Source organism: Manduca sexta, chromosome 3, assembly GCF_014839805.1.
Source record: "Manduca sexta isolate Smith_Timp_Sample1 chromosome 3, JHU_Msex_v1.0, whole genome shotgun sequence".
NCBI classification, from domain to species: Eukaryota; Metazoa; Arthropoda; class Insecta; order Lepidoptera; family Sphingidae; genus Manduca; species Manduca sexta.
The window spans coordinates 2,541,832-2,559,650 of NC_051117.1; the positions used below are offsets into that span (position 1 = coordinate 2,541,832).

Here is a 17,819-nt window from a genome sequence, read left to right on the forward strand (position 1 = left end):
TGCGAAATATTTTCTTACTGACTAAATATGTAGCAAATATGAACTGAAAACGAATCAAGAAAATTGAAATTGTAGTCTAAAAAAAACACACACATCACGCCTTTATCCGCGAAAGTCTAAGCAAAGGTAGGTTTACTAGGGAACCCACTTTTCGATGTTTTTGCTCCGCCTCATGATGTGATAGCGAGCCTATCGCCATATCGAGCAGAAATTCCGAACTCCGGGCTAATACTGAACAGAAAACTCCAAATACCGCTGCTAAACCCGGGATTCGAACCCAGGACCCAGTGTCATACTGTGTACACAATACAACTTCGCCACGCAGTCTAAAATAAGTAAGATGATAGTAGCACATCTGGCGAAATGCGTGTATTATACCTGTCAGCTTCCTCTCTGCCTATCACTAAAAAGGCAGAAAGGAGTGATGTTAGTTTCTACAACTAAACGCTGAAATATAAGTGAAGTCAACCCATATTCTTTTTTTTTTCTTTGAATGACGAGAAGAGCTTGCCGTTCGCGTCATAGTAAGCGATACGACCGCTCATAAACAGTAGAAACACCATCCAACACCTTAAATTACAAAGTATAATTTGATGTTCCACTGCGCTCGCCATCCTGAGACATAAGATGTTGAGTCGTTATGTCCAGTAGTTACACTAGCTACAAGGTCCTTCAAACCGGAACACAACTACTACACACTGCTGCTTGGCGGCAGAAAGACCTTGCGGTAGTACCTACCCAGGCGGACTCTCACATATGAGAGACCTAACACCAGTAAAATAATAGTAAGTAAAATATTCTTTCGCAGAGCACAAAAGAATGGCCTTAGTGACGAACGCCACGATGGAGGCGTCACAGACCCTCATCCAGACGGAGTCGAGGGTGCAGCGCAGCTACCAGGAGGTGCAGGTCTCCGAGCGGCAGATCAAGAAGAAGACCAAGTCCAGCAGACGGCATAAGGACGAGGGCACAATATCTGTGGTAAGATTTTTCACTATATTAAAGATTTTTTTAAATGCCTATAATGTTGTTTCTTTGTCTACCCATTTAGAGATAAAAGACTTGTATGTTGTTTTAAAAGGGGTCTTTGATATGTTAGTAGCTTGTGTGGACTGTTCGGGAATGTTCTGGATTCGTATACAAGCCGAGCAGATTTTGGGATTTTTAATAAAATTTGGCTAGGCAGAAAATATAAGTAAATTTAACTAGTTTTTAAGTAATAGGTAAGTACTGATTAGTTAGTTAGCCCAGTAATTGGCTACAATGTCCTCCGAACTTTTGGTTGTAAAATTGCTGACGAAGGGAATCCATATAATCGGATTCCTACCGGCTTCACTTTTATATTTTTTGTATACATACTATTAAAATAAAACATATTATTAACTAATAAATAATTTATATTAATAATAGTAGGCTAAAATCTAATTATAATTAACACCTTTTTTGCATCTATTTCTCTATATGAAAATAACGCTTCGTAAATATTACTAATCGTTTTTAATATCATTTACCAACAATAAACATTCCCTCTTCCAGTCTAAGAGCTCCGAGAAGTTGTACAAGAAGATGAAGGCGGCCGCGGACGGGGAATCGAATCCCACGTGCGTGAAGTGCTCTCGGCCGGTGTACGCCATGGAGCGGGTCAAGGCGGAGCGCCGCGTGTGGCACAAGGAGTGCTTCCGGTGTACCCAATGTAACAAGCAACTCACGTAAGTACATACCTTAGTTTGAAGATTGTAAGGTAGTGCATGATACCATAAATTCAATTAATTAATGTTTATTGTTAGTATTAGTGTTAAAACTTAATGTAACTATTGTTTTTTTTTTTTTTTATATCTACGAAGCTGTGTAATTGAATGCTGTGTACAGTAGTAAATGGACGCCAGATTAATATTATGTTTGTTACGAATGTAACTCTGTGTAATTTTTTTTTCTGTTGTCTGTATCTGTACCGATAAATAAATAAATAAATAAGGGGTTGTTCAAGTATTACGTAACGCAAATTTTGAAGATTTTTGATCCACCCATGTAACGCGCCGTAAAGTTTTCCTGTACGCTCCCTAAAAAGTTATGTAACTAAAGTATCATTTTTTTCTAATATTCACAATTATGTAACGCAAAATACTGGAAAGTCTCTAAAATACCTTTGTTATTTTAAAATAAAAAAACAATGTTACATAACGCGTTGTACGAACCCCGCTCCCGCGCCTGTTACGTATCGTAACGTTTAACAAGCCCCCCCTCCCGTCCAAATTGTGTTACGTAATACTTGACAACCCTAATAGAATGTGTTGCGAAGGCGAAGGTACGCAGTTTGGAAACACAATACTGACTTACAGCATAAATAACATACATACATAACATCACGCATTTATCCCCGAAGGGGTATGCAGAGGCGCAACTAGGGCACCCACTTTTCGCCAAGTATGTTCCGTCCCATGATGTGATAGGGGGCGAGCCTATCGCCATATCGGGCACAAATTCCAGACTCCGGGCGGATACTGAGCAGAAAAACCCAAATATCACTTTTCCCGACCCGGGATTCGAACCCAGGACCTCAGAGCGCTGTCGTACCGCGCATGCAGTACAACTACGCCACCGAGGCAGTCAGACTTACAGCAGTTTTCAATAAACCATTCCTATCTCAATCTTTAATCCAATTCCGAGAGTGAACCAATCAAAATAACTCATTTGTGAGCTTGTCAAAAATACTTTGTTCTGATTGGTCCATTTTTGAGATAGATAAAAAATGCTATTGGGGTCGTTTATTGAAAGGACATTGTTCTGTACTCATACATAATTCGCCCCGAAACCAACAGCAATGGAAAAATGTTTGTAATATTTAGAATCATTAATAAATTCTCATAACATATTATTTATAAAACGGACAAGCTGGGATATAGCATTAATCCAAAAAAACGATTAGATTTTGAGGTTATAATTAATAGGGAGAGTCTAGTTTATTTGTCTCTGATGAGTGAAGTGTGAGTGACGTTGAATTGAACAATGAAGTAAGAATTAGAGATGCTACTCGACTAGATTCTAGATCGATAATATCGATAATTTATACTAAAATCGATTTTAATTAAACATCAATTCTTTTTAATCGGGAACATATTTAGCGGGACCTTTATCCCGGAAAATCCTTCACACAAGCGGATCCGATAGTAATTTGATATGGACCATGGAGAGAGTTTGAGGCCCCGGGATGGAGGGAGTGAGAAGAACGCTACTTTTTATGTATAATTCATAAATATTTTGTACGACAGAAAATAAATGTTCGCATAATATATTATGCTTTGCTATTTGTACAGTCAGGACGGGTCACTTATATAGAATCTAATTAAACAAAGTAAATCAATGTTAATTACAAACTAAAAAACTTTTTTATACGCAACTTGATCTATAATCAATTTAACCCTAAAACTAATTACCTATTTATTTGAGACGCATCCACTGCTCGATGAAATATTATTATAATAATGAAAGAAAATGTCGCGATATTAATCGAATATATTAACATGTTTCAATAATTATTTATCGGTAATTAGATTTATCGTCTTGTCGAACTGGTATATCTCTATAGACAATTAGCTGTAAACATGTCGGCGACTTTGATTTGTCCTTACAATACTTTTATATATTCATTTTAGATGTAACAGCTTGTCCGTTTTATACACATATTTGCAAGTAATATAAAAAAATATATAAATAATTATGGTGCAAATCACACCTTTGTTGGTTCTGGGGCCGTTTTCGACTATGTCCTTTGTGGTTAAGCACTGTTTACTAGAACAACACTTATAATTTAATTGCCTCGGTGGCGTAGTTGTATTACGTTACGACTGCAGTGCTGGAGTTTGGGTTCAACACCCGTGTCGGGCAAAGTGATATTAATTTTTTTATTCTGTATTGGAGCCTAAAATTTGCGCTCCATACGGTGATAAGCTCGTCTTATTACATCATGGGACGGAAAACGCACGGAGAAAAGTGATTGCACCAGTTGCGCCTCTGCCTACCCCTTCGAGAATAAAAGGCATGACTGTATATAGATAAAAATACACGCATTCCATATCTATATGTGTATAAATTAATACCAAAAATATAGCTTAAAACAAATAGCCTTTCCCCTTTATTCGTGGACGTTATTTATCTAAGGACGGAGCTCTCAGCTTTGTTTATCTGACCGCCAACTAGATTCAAGTTGTATCTCAATATTAGCCAATCACAACGGCGCTATGTCTACGCACTGCGAAGGTTGCCATACCGTCAGCACTGAGAAACAGACTTGTTATCACAGCAATGCTCCGTCCTTATACAAATAACGTCTAGCAAGACAGAGATTTATATTTCAGCTTAATTTTAATCAACCATCATTAAGATAAATCTCTTGTTTGTGCAGAGTGGAGACGTACCAGAGCGACCACACGACGTTGTACTGCAAGCCACATTTTAAACACCTATTCGAGCCCAAACCGGTGGAGGGGGAGGACGAGACAGACGGTATGTACATCGAAATAAAATAGGGCGAATAGGGACGAACATTATTATAGTCTGCCTCGGTGGCGTAGTTGTACTGCATGCCCGGTACAATAGCGCTGTGAGGTCCTGGGTTCGAATCCCGGGTCGGGAAAAAAATGATATTTGGGTTTTTTCTGCTCAGTATCAGCCCGGAGTCTGGAATTTGTGCCCGATATGGCGATAGGCTTGCCCCCTACCACATCATGGGTCGGAACATACTTGGCGAAAAGTGGGTGCCCTGGTTGCGCCTCTGCATACCCCTTCGGGGATAAATGCGTGATGTTATGTATGTATGTATTATTATAGACTAGCGACCTGCCTTGGTTACGCAAGGGTAGCATTCATTGTCGTTGGTGGTAGGATATATTTTATATCTGAATTACAAGGTGTTAAAACCCGCCATAGTGGTCTACGTAAGTGTCGCGTTCCGGGATCAGCCTGTGTATATCCGGTTCCAACAGGCCAGCGTAATTATGTCGATGTGGGGTAATCATCTCTCGTCAGTCGACATTCTATTCGACCCCACTCCACTTACCATCTGGTGAAGTTACTTTGCCATGCCGGATAAAAAAAATCTAATTTTGGAATAAGCTTATAAAACGATAAAAAAAAACAGAAAACTAAAACTTCGATTCTTGACGAAAATATGTGTGATGGATTATTTTTGGCACAATGTTAGCAGAAGTAGTTGAGTATGTGGCTTCATATTATGTTAACGTAATGTCAAAATGACACTTTATGTACCTATAAGTAGATGGCGCTAGTTCTTCTCTTGTCTATGATTTTTAACGATCAGTGATATTAAGGGAAAGCCCTAGCAATTGAGAATAGGTCGCCTAGTTTGTAAAATTAGTGATGATTTTTATTTTGCAGCCGCTCCAAAGAAGCACCAGTTGATCATCTGTGAAAGTAATCCAGTCGAGTTGCCGCCAGATGTCGTTAGAGGTAAATAGTTATCTTACTAGCTTGTCTTCACAATTTTAATATTTTTTTTGGTATGGAATCTAGAAAATAAAATGGAGGTCTGTGATTTAAATGATAATAATAATATCAGCCGTGTATTATATATTATCTCACTGCTGGGCATGGGCTTCCTCTACTACTGAGAGGACTACCTTAGTCCAGCACGCTGGCCTAGTGCGGATTGGTAGACTTCACACACCCTCAAAATTTACTATAGAGAACTTCTCATGTATGCAGGTTTCCTCACGCCGTTTTCCTTCACCGTTAAAGCAAGCGATAATTCACAAAGAATACACACATGATTTTAGAAAAGTCAGAGGTGTGTGCCCTTGGGATTTGAACCTGCGGACATTCGTCTCGGCAATCTGTTCCACACCCAACTAGGCTATCGCAGCTTTTTAACAAGTCCTTGCGAAGTATACTGCGCGAAAGCTTCGCATTCGTTTAAACAAGCGACAATACTTTAATAATTCTATACATATGCGCCGCAAGTTCTCCAAGCTACAGAACTTCTTTTTTATTTATTTCTTATTTCTTTGTATGATGCGACGAGCTTGCTGTTCGTCTGATGGTAAGCGATACGACCGCCCATAAACAGTAGAAACACCATCCAACACCTTGAATTACAAAGTATTGTTTGGTATTCCACTGCGCTCGCCATCCTGAGACATGTCTCATTATGTCCAGTAGTTACACTGGCTACAATGTCCTTCATACGCCTGTACCTATGCATGTCAGTCTGTGACAAATAAATCGGTTTTCTTTCTTTCTTTCAAACCGGAACACAACAGTGACTATACACTGCTGCTTGACGGCAGAAATAGACATTGCGGTGATACCTATCCAGGGGGATTCTCACATATGATAGACTTACCAACAGTAAAACTCGGCTTCTTTTGAATAAAAATCTACTGTGTCAACTGTCAACTACCACGAATTTTCTTTCTAATTTTAATATGTATTTTCCGTCCAGCATCAGACAAGCCAGACCTGGGGCTGGAGGAGCTGGCGCAGTTGGACGTGAAGTCCCGGTTCGAGGTGTTCGAGCGCGCCGCCCGCGGCAGCGACGAGCCGCTCCCGGCGGAACCCAGGGCTCCGCGGGAGAAGAGCGCCGCGCTACTCTCCAAGCTCGCCAAGTAAGGACTGCTATATCAAACTTGTAAAAAATATTATGTATTTAATGGACGAATATGTTGGGAAGTACCGGATAACAAGGTAATCCCGTTGTTACAAGATTACTGCTAAGCCCGACTATATTTCCTAATACTGACAATACAGCGTTAACTGGCGTTTTGTAATGTACCGCATTTTCCCCTATATTAGTTTTAGTTACAGTTAAACAGTAATGTTGTTACAACGGTATTACCCTAACATCCGATCTTACCCCACCAAATCCTATTAGCTTCTTCTAGCCCAGAATTGTGTCCGATAAATGGCATAAGACTATTTATGTGATGTAATATAGCTGATCTCGCTCCGAAGCAATTCTTGAGCGCTTGGTCTTCACACCGAATACACGCCCATACATAGTGGGACATTTCGAGCCGAGTCACAAAGTGAACTGCGCATACCTCCTGGTTGTATAACACATTCAGGCCTAAAAAGGCGAACATTTCCCCTTAGCCCATGCTAGAAAGTTCCCATCCTTCCCCCTCTTCCTTCTACCATTTCCATCCCTACTTACTTTTTATAGCTTGACTATACCACTAAACCAGTGTGGGTACCGCTCATATTTATAATTTATCACCACATAGTATAAAACAAAGTCGCTTTCTCTGTCCCTATGTCCCTTTGTATGCTTAAGTCTTTAAAACTACGCGACGGATTTTGATGCGTTTTTTTTAATAGATAGAGTGATTCAAGAGGAAGGTTTTATGTATAATAACATCCATTAAATAGTGGAGAAATACTGTTATTTTGTTATGTTATACCGGTGCGAAGCCAGAGCGGGGCGCTATGTTTTTATATACAACGTTCACAGTTTTTCTGTAGTGTATTTAGTATCAGCATTGCACTCGTGCGAAGCCGGGGCGGGTCGCTAGTTAATAATAAAATGCCTATGTAAAGTTATAAGTGAATATAAAATATGAAATATTAAAATTATCATATTTCAAAGGATGGAGTACTAAGTGACATAAAATTAGTTCAAAAGAAATATATAACGCAGGTGTTCTGAAAAAACTGTTCATAAAACACGCGGTTTCATTTTTATGGCTTATGAAAGTAAAAAACACGGTAATCTATTTTAAACTTTACACTAAATACTTAAAGTTCAATATCAACCGTTGAGTGTTGACGTTTGTAGCGAGCGTTAACGATCTTGACCCATTTTATGGAAAAAATATTATTTCTTGCTAAATTTTCAGGAATATATTTTTGACATCGAGCGTGTTGTAATTTTTTGTTCGAGATTTACTATACAGTTGTTTCTAATATGCCACCGATACTACTTGATGTTTGAAGCCTCAAAATAATAAAAAAAATAATGATATAAAACATTAATATTAAAAAAATCGTATTCATTACTCGATCAAATAATATATTTATACAAAAACCATATTAACACAATACTTATGCTTGAAGCTAGCCTTTAAATCAGAGCACTCTTATAACAGTAATTTTTAAATTTTTAACTGTGTGAAAAAATCACAATTCATTTAGTTTGTTGGTCCTATATAGTGACAGCGTATCCTACCTATCGTGTTTCACTCGTTGTGTATTTGTGCCTCTGTCTACCCCTTCAGTAATAAAGCGTGTATAAAAACTAAAGTATCAAAATGACTCAGTCGTCGTACACCGCTCTCTTGCGTCATCGGGCATCGTCGATTTGAAATGATCTATTTTTGAATTCCTTAAGAGCTACCCGGTACTAGAGACGATTTCTACGACGGAAGCAAAGTGTTCGATGTACATTGCGTATCGTAGATGAGAAAAGTATCAGCCTTACTTAAAAAAAACGCAAAGCTATGCTTAGTTAAAACACAAATTTACTCGATGAGCTGTAAGTGAAAAGCCGCCATCTTGCCTCTTAATAAGGTTTAAACTAGGACCCGGTGATGTTTTGACAGCTATTTAAGCAATTCCTTACCACCTCGTAACACTAAATCAAGTTTATAAGTAAGAATGCGTATGTCTACAGTACACAAAACATCTACAGTAGTTTACAAATCTTGTGTAGTATATAATAATTGATTTTAATGACGTTGAATTGTAAGTGTAAGTTCAAGATTACAAAAGTTTTATTACCATTTACTTCTGAATTTATATAATTTAAGTAAGTTAAAATGATTAACTTATAATAGTTTGGAACATAGAGGCCAGGAGAGGGTGTAAGGGGGTGCCATGGGGCGCTGTCCGTAACAAATCACATTAAAAATAACTGAATGACGTTGGGAATTAACGACCACAGAGTTTTTAGTGTGGTTTAGAATATACAAATACCTTTTTTATTTAACCCGTCTCTTAATGTGACTAGATATATTTTAGACGCATTATTTTACAGTTCGAAGCTTATAAATATAGGTTTTTTGCCAAGTCAAATGCTTTTATAAATAAGTAATTGTTTCAATCTTCTAAGTTAAGGAAATATCACAGACGCAACGTATAAGTGAACTGAAACTAGTTTGCAATCGAAAACCCACTTAACCCAAATAATAATAAATGCTTAGATTTTTATTTGTCAGTAAAATAAAAAATAATAATAATAATCACAATTTACAATATGCTAAAACTAAACGGCAATGTACTCAAAACTAAGCGATACAATACCATTCCAATATAAGTTACCACGGATAGTTTTTTTACCAAAGAATCCTCATACCATCTGCTTTCTATCGGGTGTGAAGACCACTTCTAACAGAAACTTAGCCACATGTCAGCTGTTTTCACACGTCGGTCAATTTGTAGTGGGCGGTAAAAATAATTCTGTTACGCTGAGAACTCGGTTATTCATTGTTTTATTTCCATCGTGCCAGTGTTACGGCTTGTGGTTGATTTCCAGATTATTAAATAAAATATTCCAAAATTAAATTTATTCGAATTCAAATTTCGAATGAATATTCGCGCGTTTTAATTGAATTTCGAATTTGGAAGTGTGGTTATTGTGAAAGTGATTCGTAATGTATGTTTTGTTTTTTCTTCATATTTGGTGATAATATATTGCGTAAAATGTGACAAATCACAGAATAATGGCTAGTGTTTATGTACAAATGTCTCAAAAACGTGGTGAATGTTATTGTATTGCATACAGCTTTAGTTTTTGGTTCGCACGTTTTTCAAATAAGTGATATGATCAAAAAAGGGCCGGAATAAGTATTACGGCTATGAATGTTCATAGAAACTTTATCGTGTGTTTATTAAAGTTCAAGTAAAATTTATTACGAAATTGCCTACGGTTTTCTGGATAGTTTGTGAATGAAGTTATGCCCAGCATTACACATTAGAATTACTAATTCCTTGTTCAATGAGTTTAAAATGTATAAATATTTTCCTCGATATAAACAAGTGTTGGTAAACAAATTACCAATTATGTTCAGGCTACATGTATTTCTAACCTAGCACTGTTAGGCTGTATGGTTTTTGATGTTTGCCTTTTCGTTGGGAATGAATAAAAAAAGGTAACTAGCAGCGTTTGTCGTCAGGTTCAAAGCAAAGGGCATGGACATCGGCGTGTCGGACGAGTATCTGAACGGTGTGCCCGTGGAGCCCAGCTCCAGCGAGCCGGAAGACGATGAAGATGAAGGTAAATTGCACTTTATTTACATAGGCTTAAGAGTCACGAAGGTACCTATGTAACTTTATTTTTAATACGAAGTCTGCATTTGACTGTCTATATATCAATTTTATTTTACATAACTATTAGGACAGGAAGGGGGATCTTCAATTAATCCCTTTTTTGATTGTTTTGAACGTTTGCATATTGCGTGGATTTTTCGCTTTTACAAATTTATGTACAACCGCCATGCGACAATTAAAAATTAAATAACTTAAATACAAAAAAAATGGTGCACAATCATAGATAACATAAACATATTAACTTTCAATATGAATAATTAATTTATGAACGTAAAGATGTGTCTATAGTGCCAAGTGATGTCACTGTGGTTCGTAACATGACATTATTATGGATTTGTAAACTGGTGAGGCTTGCAGCGTGGCGATTTAAATGGGTTCTAAATAGTATTCTGTATCCCCAGACGAGCGATAGCCTAGTTGGGTGTGGAACGGATTGCCAAGACGAATGTCCGCAGGTTCAAATCCCAAGGGCACACACCTCTGGCTTTTCCAAAAAATCATGTGTGTATTCTTTGTGAATTTATCGTTCGCTTTAACGGTGAAGGAAAACATCGTGAGGAAACCTGCACATCTGAGAAGTTCATTGGCATTTCGAAGGTGTGTGAAGTCTACCAATCCGCACTAGGCCAGCGTGGTGGACTAAGGCCTAATCCCTCTCAGTAGTAGAGGAGGCCCGTGCCCAGCAGTGGGCAAGTATATAATACAGGGCTGACATTATTATTATTATCCCCAGACGAAGACTCGGTGCTGAAGAAGTCGTACAAGCACACGGCGCGGTCGGAGCAGCCCGTGTCGCTGTGCAACATGAGCGAGATCGTGGGCAAGTTCGAGACCGGCCAGCACTCCTCCTCCGAGCGGCACCGCGAGCGCAAGCAGGAGATACAGAACATACGCAGCCGCCTGTTCATGGTCAGTCCACTCATCGTACTCATTCGCACGTTTTATTTATTGATACAGAACATACACAGTCGGCTGTTCATGGTCAGTCCACTCACCGGTCATACTCATTATTATTATTTTTTTTGAATGACGAGAGGAGCTTGCCGTTCGCTTGGTAAGCGATACGACTGCCAGACAGTAGAAGCACTAACACCTTGAATTACAAAGTGTTTGGTGTTCCACTGCGCTCGCCATCCTGAGACATGAGATGTTAATTATTATGTCCAGTAGTTACACTGGTTACAATGTCCTTTAAACCGGAACAGAACAGTGACTACACACTGCTGGTGGCAAAAATAGACATTGCGGTGATACCCACCCAGGCGGACTCTCACATATGAGAGACCTAAGTACTACCAGTAAATGACATGTCGTTCATTCGTCGGATATACATTTATACTTTTTTATAACCTACGAAGGAAGATGAGCCAACATCCTCCCTGATAGGTTATCAACGTGGCCCATAATCGTCAGCATTGACAGAGGCAACGCTAAGTGCCGCACATTCTTAATCATTCACTCGTATCCACTCATATTTACTTGTACTCAAACAAACTTATTCATACTCAATCACACTTACTCACACAGTTGCATACTTACTCGTTATCACTCACATGTCAGCGATATTTATTAATTTATAGATAACGTCAATACATGTACTATGAACTGTATTCATTTATCATTTAGGACAGAATTTTTAGAAAATAAAGTCACTTCAGGAATAAAAATTACTTATTGATGCATATTTAGTTTATATTATAATGTGAATATTTTCTTCCCAGGGTAAACAAGCTAAGATAAAGGAAATGTACGAACAATCGGTGCTACAGAGTGAACAAGGTGCGTACTCAAATTATATCCAGTATACACTTCAATATCAATTCAATTTCACCTTACTGCACCTGATGGTAAGCGGATTGGGATCCAAATAATGTCGACTGACGACAGATGATTACCCTTTGGAAATCGACATAATTGAATCGCCCTGTATGTACCGGATATATCCGGAGTGAACTTGGAAGGCAACACACTTATTTATTTATTTCATACCTTTATTGTACACCATATACAAAATAACAATAAAGGCTTAAAGGATGTATAATTGGTGGTCTGATTCCTAATTGACAACATTTCATTTTTTCAACATACTCAAATGTTTATATTTTATGAAACTATAACGTATCTATTGTAATATTGACATTTGAGATGTACAAATGACGGTGTCTTAGTTTTTTAAAATAAATAGTAAGGTGGACCGAAGAACTATTTCATTCAACCGTATGTATGACGTCATCAAGCATTTTCGGTTTTAAATGTTTTTCTTCAAAATTAAGTATAAAAAAAATATAAAAAATTCATAATCGAACTCAGAGTAGAAAAATTAACGGTGTTTTTGTTTTAGGCACGTTCTCATTTTGAAATGTTGTCAATTGTGAATTTATAATTAAAAAGAGGTGCTTTCAATAATAACTAGTATTAGAAAGGGAAAGAATATGATATTTTAAGGCGATACCTCAAGGTCCATTTTCATACATTTTGTTTCGGCTTTAATCTGGGTAACTAAACAAGTATTGGCAAGTAAAGAATTTAAATTCACGTCTAGTTAGTGATTAGTTCTCGCAGTTGAAAGAAAAACGTAAAAATAATTAATAATCATGGATATTTCTGCCTTTAAAATTTCGTCATATTAAATTTTAAAGGCCGAAATATCCATGATTATTAATTATTTTTACGTTTTTCTTTCAAGTGCGAGAACTAATCACTAACTAGACGTGAATTTAAATTCTTTACTTGCCAATACTTGTTTAGTTACCCAGATTAAAGCCGAAACAAAATGTATGAAAATGGACCTTGAGGTATCGCCTTAAGTGTAATGAAGAACTCAAGAACGGTTTTTTTTTTATTAAAGTACTACTCTAATTCATATTAAAATAGCCTTTATTTTTATCTCGGTAAGTGCATAATGGGACGAGAGAATCCGCGAGCGAACTTAGTTCAACGTAACTGTATAATACATTTTAAAAATGTACGGATAAATTGTTTATTTATAACTGTAGCAACATTCTGGGCTTTTATGAATCAATACAGAGTGGAATTATAACTAACCAATATATACAGTGTGTTACAAAACTTAGGTGTTAACTACCACATGTAGGGTACTGTGGCGGGTTTTCCTTGAGTGTGGTCACTATCCAGGCGAGTACAAACCTTTATGTTCTCCAGGAGTGACGTCAGCAGACAAGATAGCTCGCGAGCTGGAGCTGGACAAGGAGAAGGCGCGCGCCATCAAGGAGCGGTTCGAGAACGGAGAAGTGTTCAACGACGAGAACCAGCCGCCGCGCGCCAGGGACATCGACGACCGCGCGCTCTTCAACGATGGTGCGCTCTCTATATATACAGCGTGTTGCGGACACGGGGGATCAATAATAACGCGATTTAAAACTAGGCGTGTAGCTACGAAAGGTTAAACGGTACAGAAGGGAAACAGAACGCTAGGCCGAGAGTGTTTATTTTTTTCGTTCGTTTCACCTGAGTTCGTGCATAACTACGTTACTGCATAAAGCGTTGATAAATCCAAATTTTGTGAATAGTTATAAAAAGGCGTTTTCTTCTTATTTATATATATTATAGTTCAATTTAGTTATCTAATTTAAGTAACCAAATACCAAATTTTCTAAACAAGTTTTTTGATACCTTTACTTTGCAACACCCTGTATAGTTTATAAATTTATACATAATTAAAAAAATGTGTATGCCATCTATGTTTCTGCCAATGTTTAACATCTCATATATTCCTGCAGGCATCTCAAAGAAATCCCGCTCCATATTCCTGGAGCTGGACGCCAACGCGAAGAGCATGCCGCCCACCTCCCCCCCACCACAGGAGGCGCCCAAACGGAAGGAGATCGTTAGTATTTAGTTATTCGCTTCTGATAACAATCGGGTCATTAATTAATTCAATTAAATAAAACATAGCTTATATTACACATACATACTGCAGTTTTCTATTGAAAAAATATATTTTAGTGTAACATTTTTTTCAGTAGTTTAAAATATTTTCTACAAAAAAACTCGCAGACTTTACATTGTTATAATTATAATTATGTAACATCAAAATACACAGGATGTTACAAGAAAAGAGGTTCAATGTTTGTATAAAATACATATAGTAGTTTAATTATTATTTTGTAGCCGTTCGTGCCGAAGGACGTGGTGCGCGCCGCCGACAAAGTGGAAGACGTTAAGATCGAGACCTCGGACATCTCCGACCGGTTCAAGTTCTTCGAGACTTACAAGCCGGAGACCAAGCGCAAGGAGTTCCGCATGACGCCGCCGCGGCAGACACAGGTGCCATATCTAAAGTATTATAAACAAAAGAGTATCAGGATGTGATATTTTGTATGTGTAATGGGGATTGCAAGAACTGCTTTTTTTATAATTAAAAAATTCACGTCGAATTGATAACCTCTTCCTTTTTTTGAAGTCGGTTAAAAAGAGAGACATTCTATAATGCCTACATTAGTATTATAAAGAATGTGATATTTTAAGTGTAATGAAGAACCCAAGAACGGATTTTTTTTTATTAAAGAACTACTCTAACTTATAGTAAAATAGTCTATATTTTTATTTCGGAAAGTGCATACGATACGAGAGAATCCGCGAGCAAACTTAGTTTAACATAACTGCAGTACATTTAAAAAATTGTACGGACAAGATTGTTTATTTATAACTGCAGCAACATTCTGGGCTCATAATTAATCAATATAAAGTGAAATTATAATTAACCAATATATACAGTGTGTTACAAAACTTCGGTATTAGTAAATGACATAAAATACATTAATAATTGTTTATATAGTGTACGTAAAGAATTAGCATGTACAGTGTCGATCAGTACTGAAGTATAATGTGTTCCGCCCCGGTGTAGCGGCCGAAGTCGCCGTCCCCCGAGCTGTACCACGAGCCGTCGGTGGTGCGCAGTGACGCGCCCGCGCCCGACACGGCGCTGGCCGCCGACCGCCACACCGCCAGCCGCATGATCTCCGTCTTCAGGCACCTCGAGCAGCGACACGACGACCAGCCCGCCGGTGAGCTCTCTTACTCCAGTGGGGCCCGACTTTACACATCTCACTAAAACCACATGGTTCATAATCCTATCTGGTTGTACAGCAGACTTGCATATATTGTTATGGACATTTTTTACTTTAATTAAAATAAAATAACGTAATTATAATCTATGGTAGAAAATTCGTTCTTTGTTGGTCTTATACACCATATGTATACTGATGACAGTATACAGGGTGTTCCACAAAACAGGTATTAACAAAAACACTAATCACAAAACATATTAGTTCCTCAAAACGTGCCAACCTAATAATGTGCCTTCTCTTTCAGGTCCCAAACCCCTAAAGCGCTTTACCCCCCCACCACCGGGCGAGAATAACCGCCACGTGGACACCTCCGAAGAGGAGTACTCCTCGGAGGAAGAAGACAGCGAGGATGAACGCATGAGAGCGTACATACAGTCCAGGCAAGGAGACGAGGCGCTCAAACAGGTCTGTATAGTACTTAATATAGTACTCTCAATACAGGGTCATTTTGACATCGCGTTACTAAATGAAACCAAATACGTATCTACTTAGAAATAAGAGTTTACAATAAGTTACTTGAGTCGTAGATGTAAAATAAAAAAGTTACACGCCCTAAAGCCACTAATACTGCTCTAAGAAAATTCGTGCTAGCGGCAACATCATACTTTCGCATTAAATTACAAAACGATAAAAAAAACAGTAAACTGAAGCCAGGATTTTTCGTGAAAATATTATTTATTATGAATGATTTTTGGCACAATGTCAGCAAAGGTGAAGACGAATACGTGGTTTCATTTAGTAACGCAATGTCAAAATGGCCCTGTGTATAATTTTAAATCCGCAATCAGAAGCGTATCTTCTCATCCTGAACGGTATTTCAATACCTGTATAATGACAAGTCGAACTCTAATATTCCCAAATTCTGCCTGACTATTCTATAAGTTAAAGACAAAGTGATGTTTCAATAAACTCGTTAATCTTTACCAGTCTGCGTAAAGATGCATGCTGCCGATCCTGGCTTGCAGGGGCAGCGGGTGTGATGGCAGAAAAGTCTATAAAACCAAAATTAATATGTCTCTAATTCAACAAATACGCTTTCCATTGCCCGACCCGTAATCAGCGAAAAGTAAATACTAATTAACAACGTCCTTCCAGGCTCAACAGTTAGCTCGTACGAAGAGTTTCCGCGACCGGTTCGAGCGAGGCGTCTCCGAGAACGAGCCCGAGGTCCGCCGCGAGCCAGCCGTCATCCCGCGGGACCTGCCCGACGACGACGGGGAGTCACAGCTGGAGACTGCTAAGAGGTTATTTTTTATACTATTTTATATAGCAAAACAATAATTTTGTAGTTCTTTCATTTCCTCTGTGTTTAGTTTAAATTTAATAGTTATTAATATATATACAAATATTGAATATCCAATTTTTAGTAAATACTTTGCACCACAATACTTATAACACCCTGTATGTTTTTTCAAAAAGTAAATTAATAAAAAAAATGGTTTTAATAAAAGAACATATTGTTTACAGTTTGCGCGAGAAATTCGAGAACATGAAGGTGCAGCAAACGACTGTGACGAAAACCATCGCGACCAAAGTTAATAGATTTGTGGTGAGTGACGAAATACTTAGCCTTGTAATGTGACGCCATTTCAAACAATTGTACAACAAATCATTGCTTTCCAACATTAATTATACAGGAATGACGAAGCGCGTCCATTGACGGTAGCCAAAATTATACATAATGGAGACCTAAGAGCCCTTAAATATGGGCACTCGGTATTCTTGGGCGACAAATCCGACAAAAAAAAAACAATTTGTTGTTTAAGTCTTAAAATAATATAAAAAGGATAATTAACATTACTAAGTAATAATTGTTTCCTTTGTTACAGTGACCGTCGCGCGTTCTCAAACTACCCGCAATTTACCAAAGCGTTACATTTTTTTATCCCATTTTGAACTGTATCACATCTTGCCAATTTGTATTACAAATTATTGCGCAATCAATAATACTATGTTAATTTGGTTTTATCTCAAAACTGCCAGTTAATTTTGGCACAGTGTAACAAAAAAGCAGAACAGAACCCCTTTTTAAGTCAATAATTATTTAAGGGAGGTGCGTCTTAGGTTGTGAATTTAACTTTTGGACATGTCTTTAACATAGTGTTATTGATTGCGAATACTTATAAGTAACGTTTACTAAAAATATCATTAGATCTTAGGAAACTATTTATTTATATTACGGTATTATTAGGACTGATAAAAAATGCATTTTGAATAAAAATCCGGTTCTCGCAGGGGATCTCAAGTGCCTTATTTATGTGCAATCATATATCTCTTTGTTATGTTGTGATCTGTAACCTTAGGTCGTCCGGCTCATTTTGTATAAGCGCCATCTATCGGCAGTTTTACACAATATTGATTTAAAGAGATGCGTGAATTATTCAATAAGATATACCCTTATATCTTATTTGAGATATTCTTTATTTATTTCTCTTGCATTATACGCAAGAT

At 37.7% G+C, this 17,819-nt stretch overlaps 1 protein-coding gene across 2 annotated transcripts in view; it reads left to right on the plus strand.

Moving 5' to 3' along the window:
* Positions 1-17,819, plus strand: part of LOC115441237 (LIM domain and actin-binding protein 1) — a 41,082-nt gene extending 23,263 nt beyond the window's left edge. For both annotated transcript variants that reach the window (XM_030165947.2, XM_030165946.2), the window contains exons 2-17: positions 809-981; positions 1,537-1,709; positions 4,403-4,503; positions 5,395-5,466; positions 6,458-6,620; positions 10,125-10,225; positions 11,012-11,187; positions 12,000-12,057; positions 13,441-13,596; positions 14,019-14,125; positions 14,410-14,565; positions 15,146-15,305; positions 15,613-15,773; positions 16,464-16,612; positions 16,836-16,917; positions 17,198-17,819. In XM_030165947.2, coding sequence (XP_030021807.2) covers positions 820-981; positions 1,537-1,709; positions 4,403-4,503; positions 5,395-5,466; positions 6,458-6,620; positions 10,125-10,225; positions 11,012-11,187; positions 12,000-12,057; positions 13,441-13,596; positions 14,019-14,125; positions 14,410-14,565; positions 15,146-15,305; positions 15,613-15,773; positions 16,464-16,612; positions 16,836-16,917; positions 17,198-17,200 — 1,980 coding nt within the window. In that variant the 5' untranslated portion in view covers positions 809-819 and the 3' untranslated portion in view covers positions 17,201-17,819. The remainder of the gene's footprint in view (positions 1-808; positions 982-1,536; positions 1,710-4,402; positions 4,504-5,394; positions 5,467-6,457; positions 6,621-10,124; positions 10,226-11,011; positions 11,188-11,999; positions 12,058-13,440; positions 13,597-14,018; positions 14,126-14,409; positions 14,566-15,145; positions 15,306-15,612; positions 15,774-16,463; positions 16,613-16,835; positions 16,918-17,197) is intronic.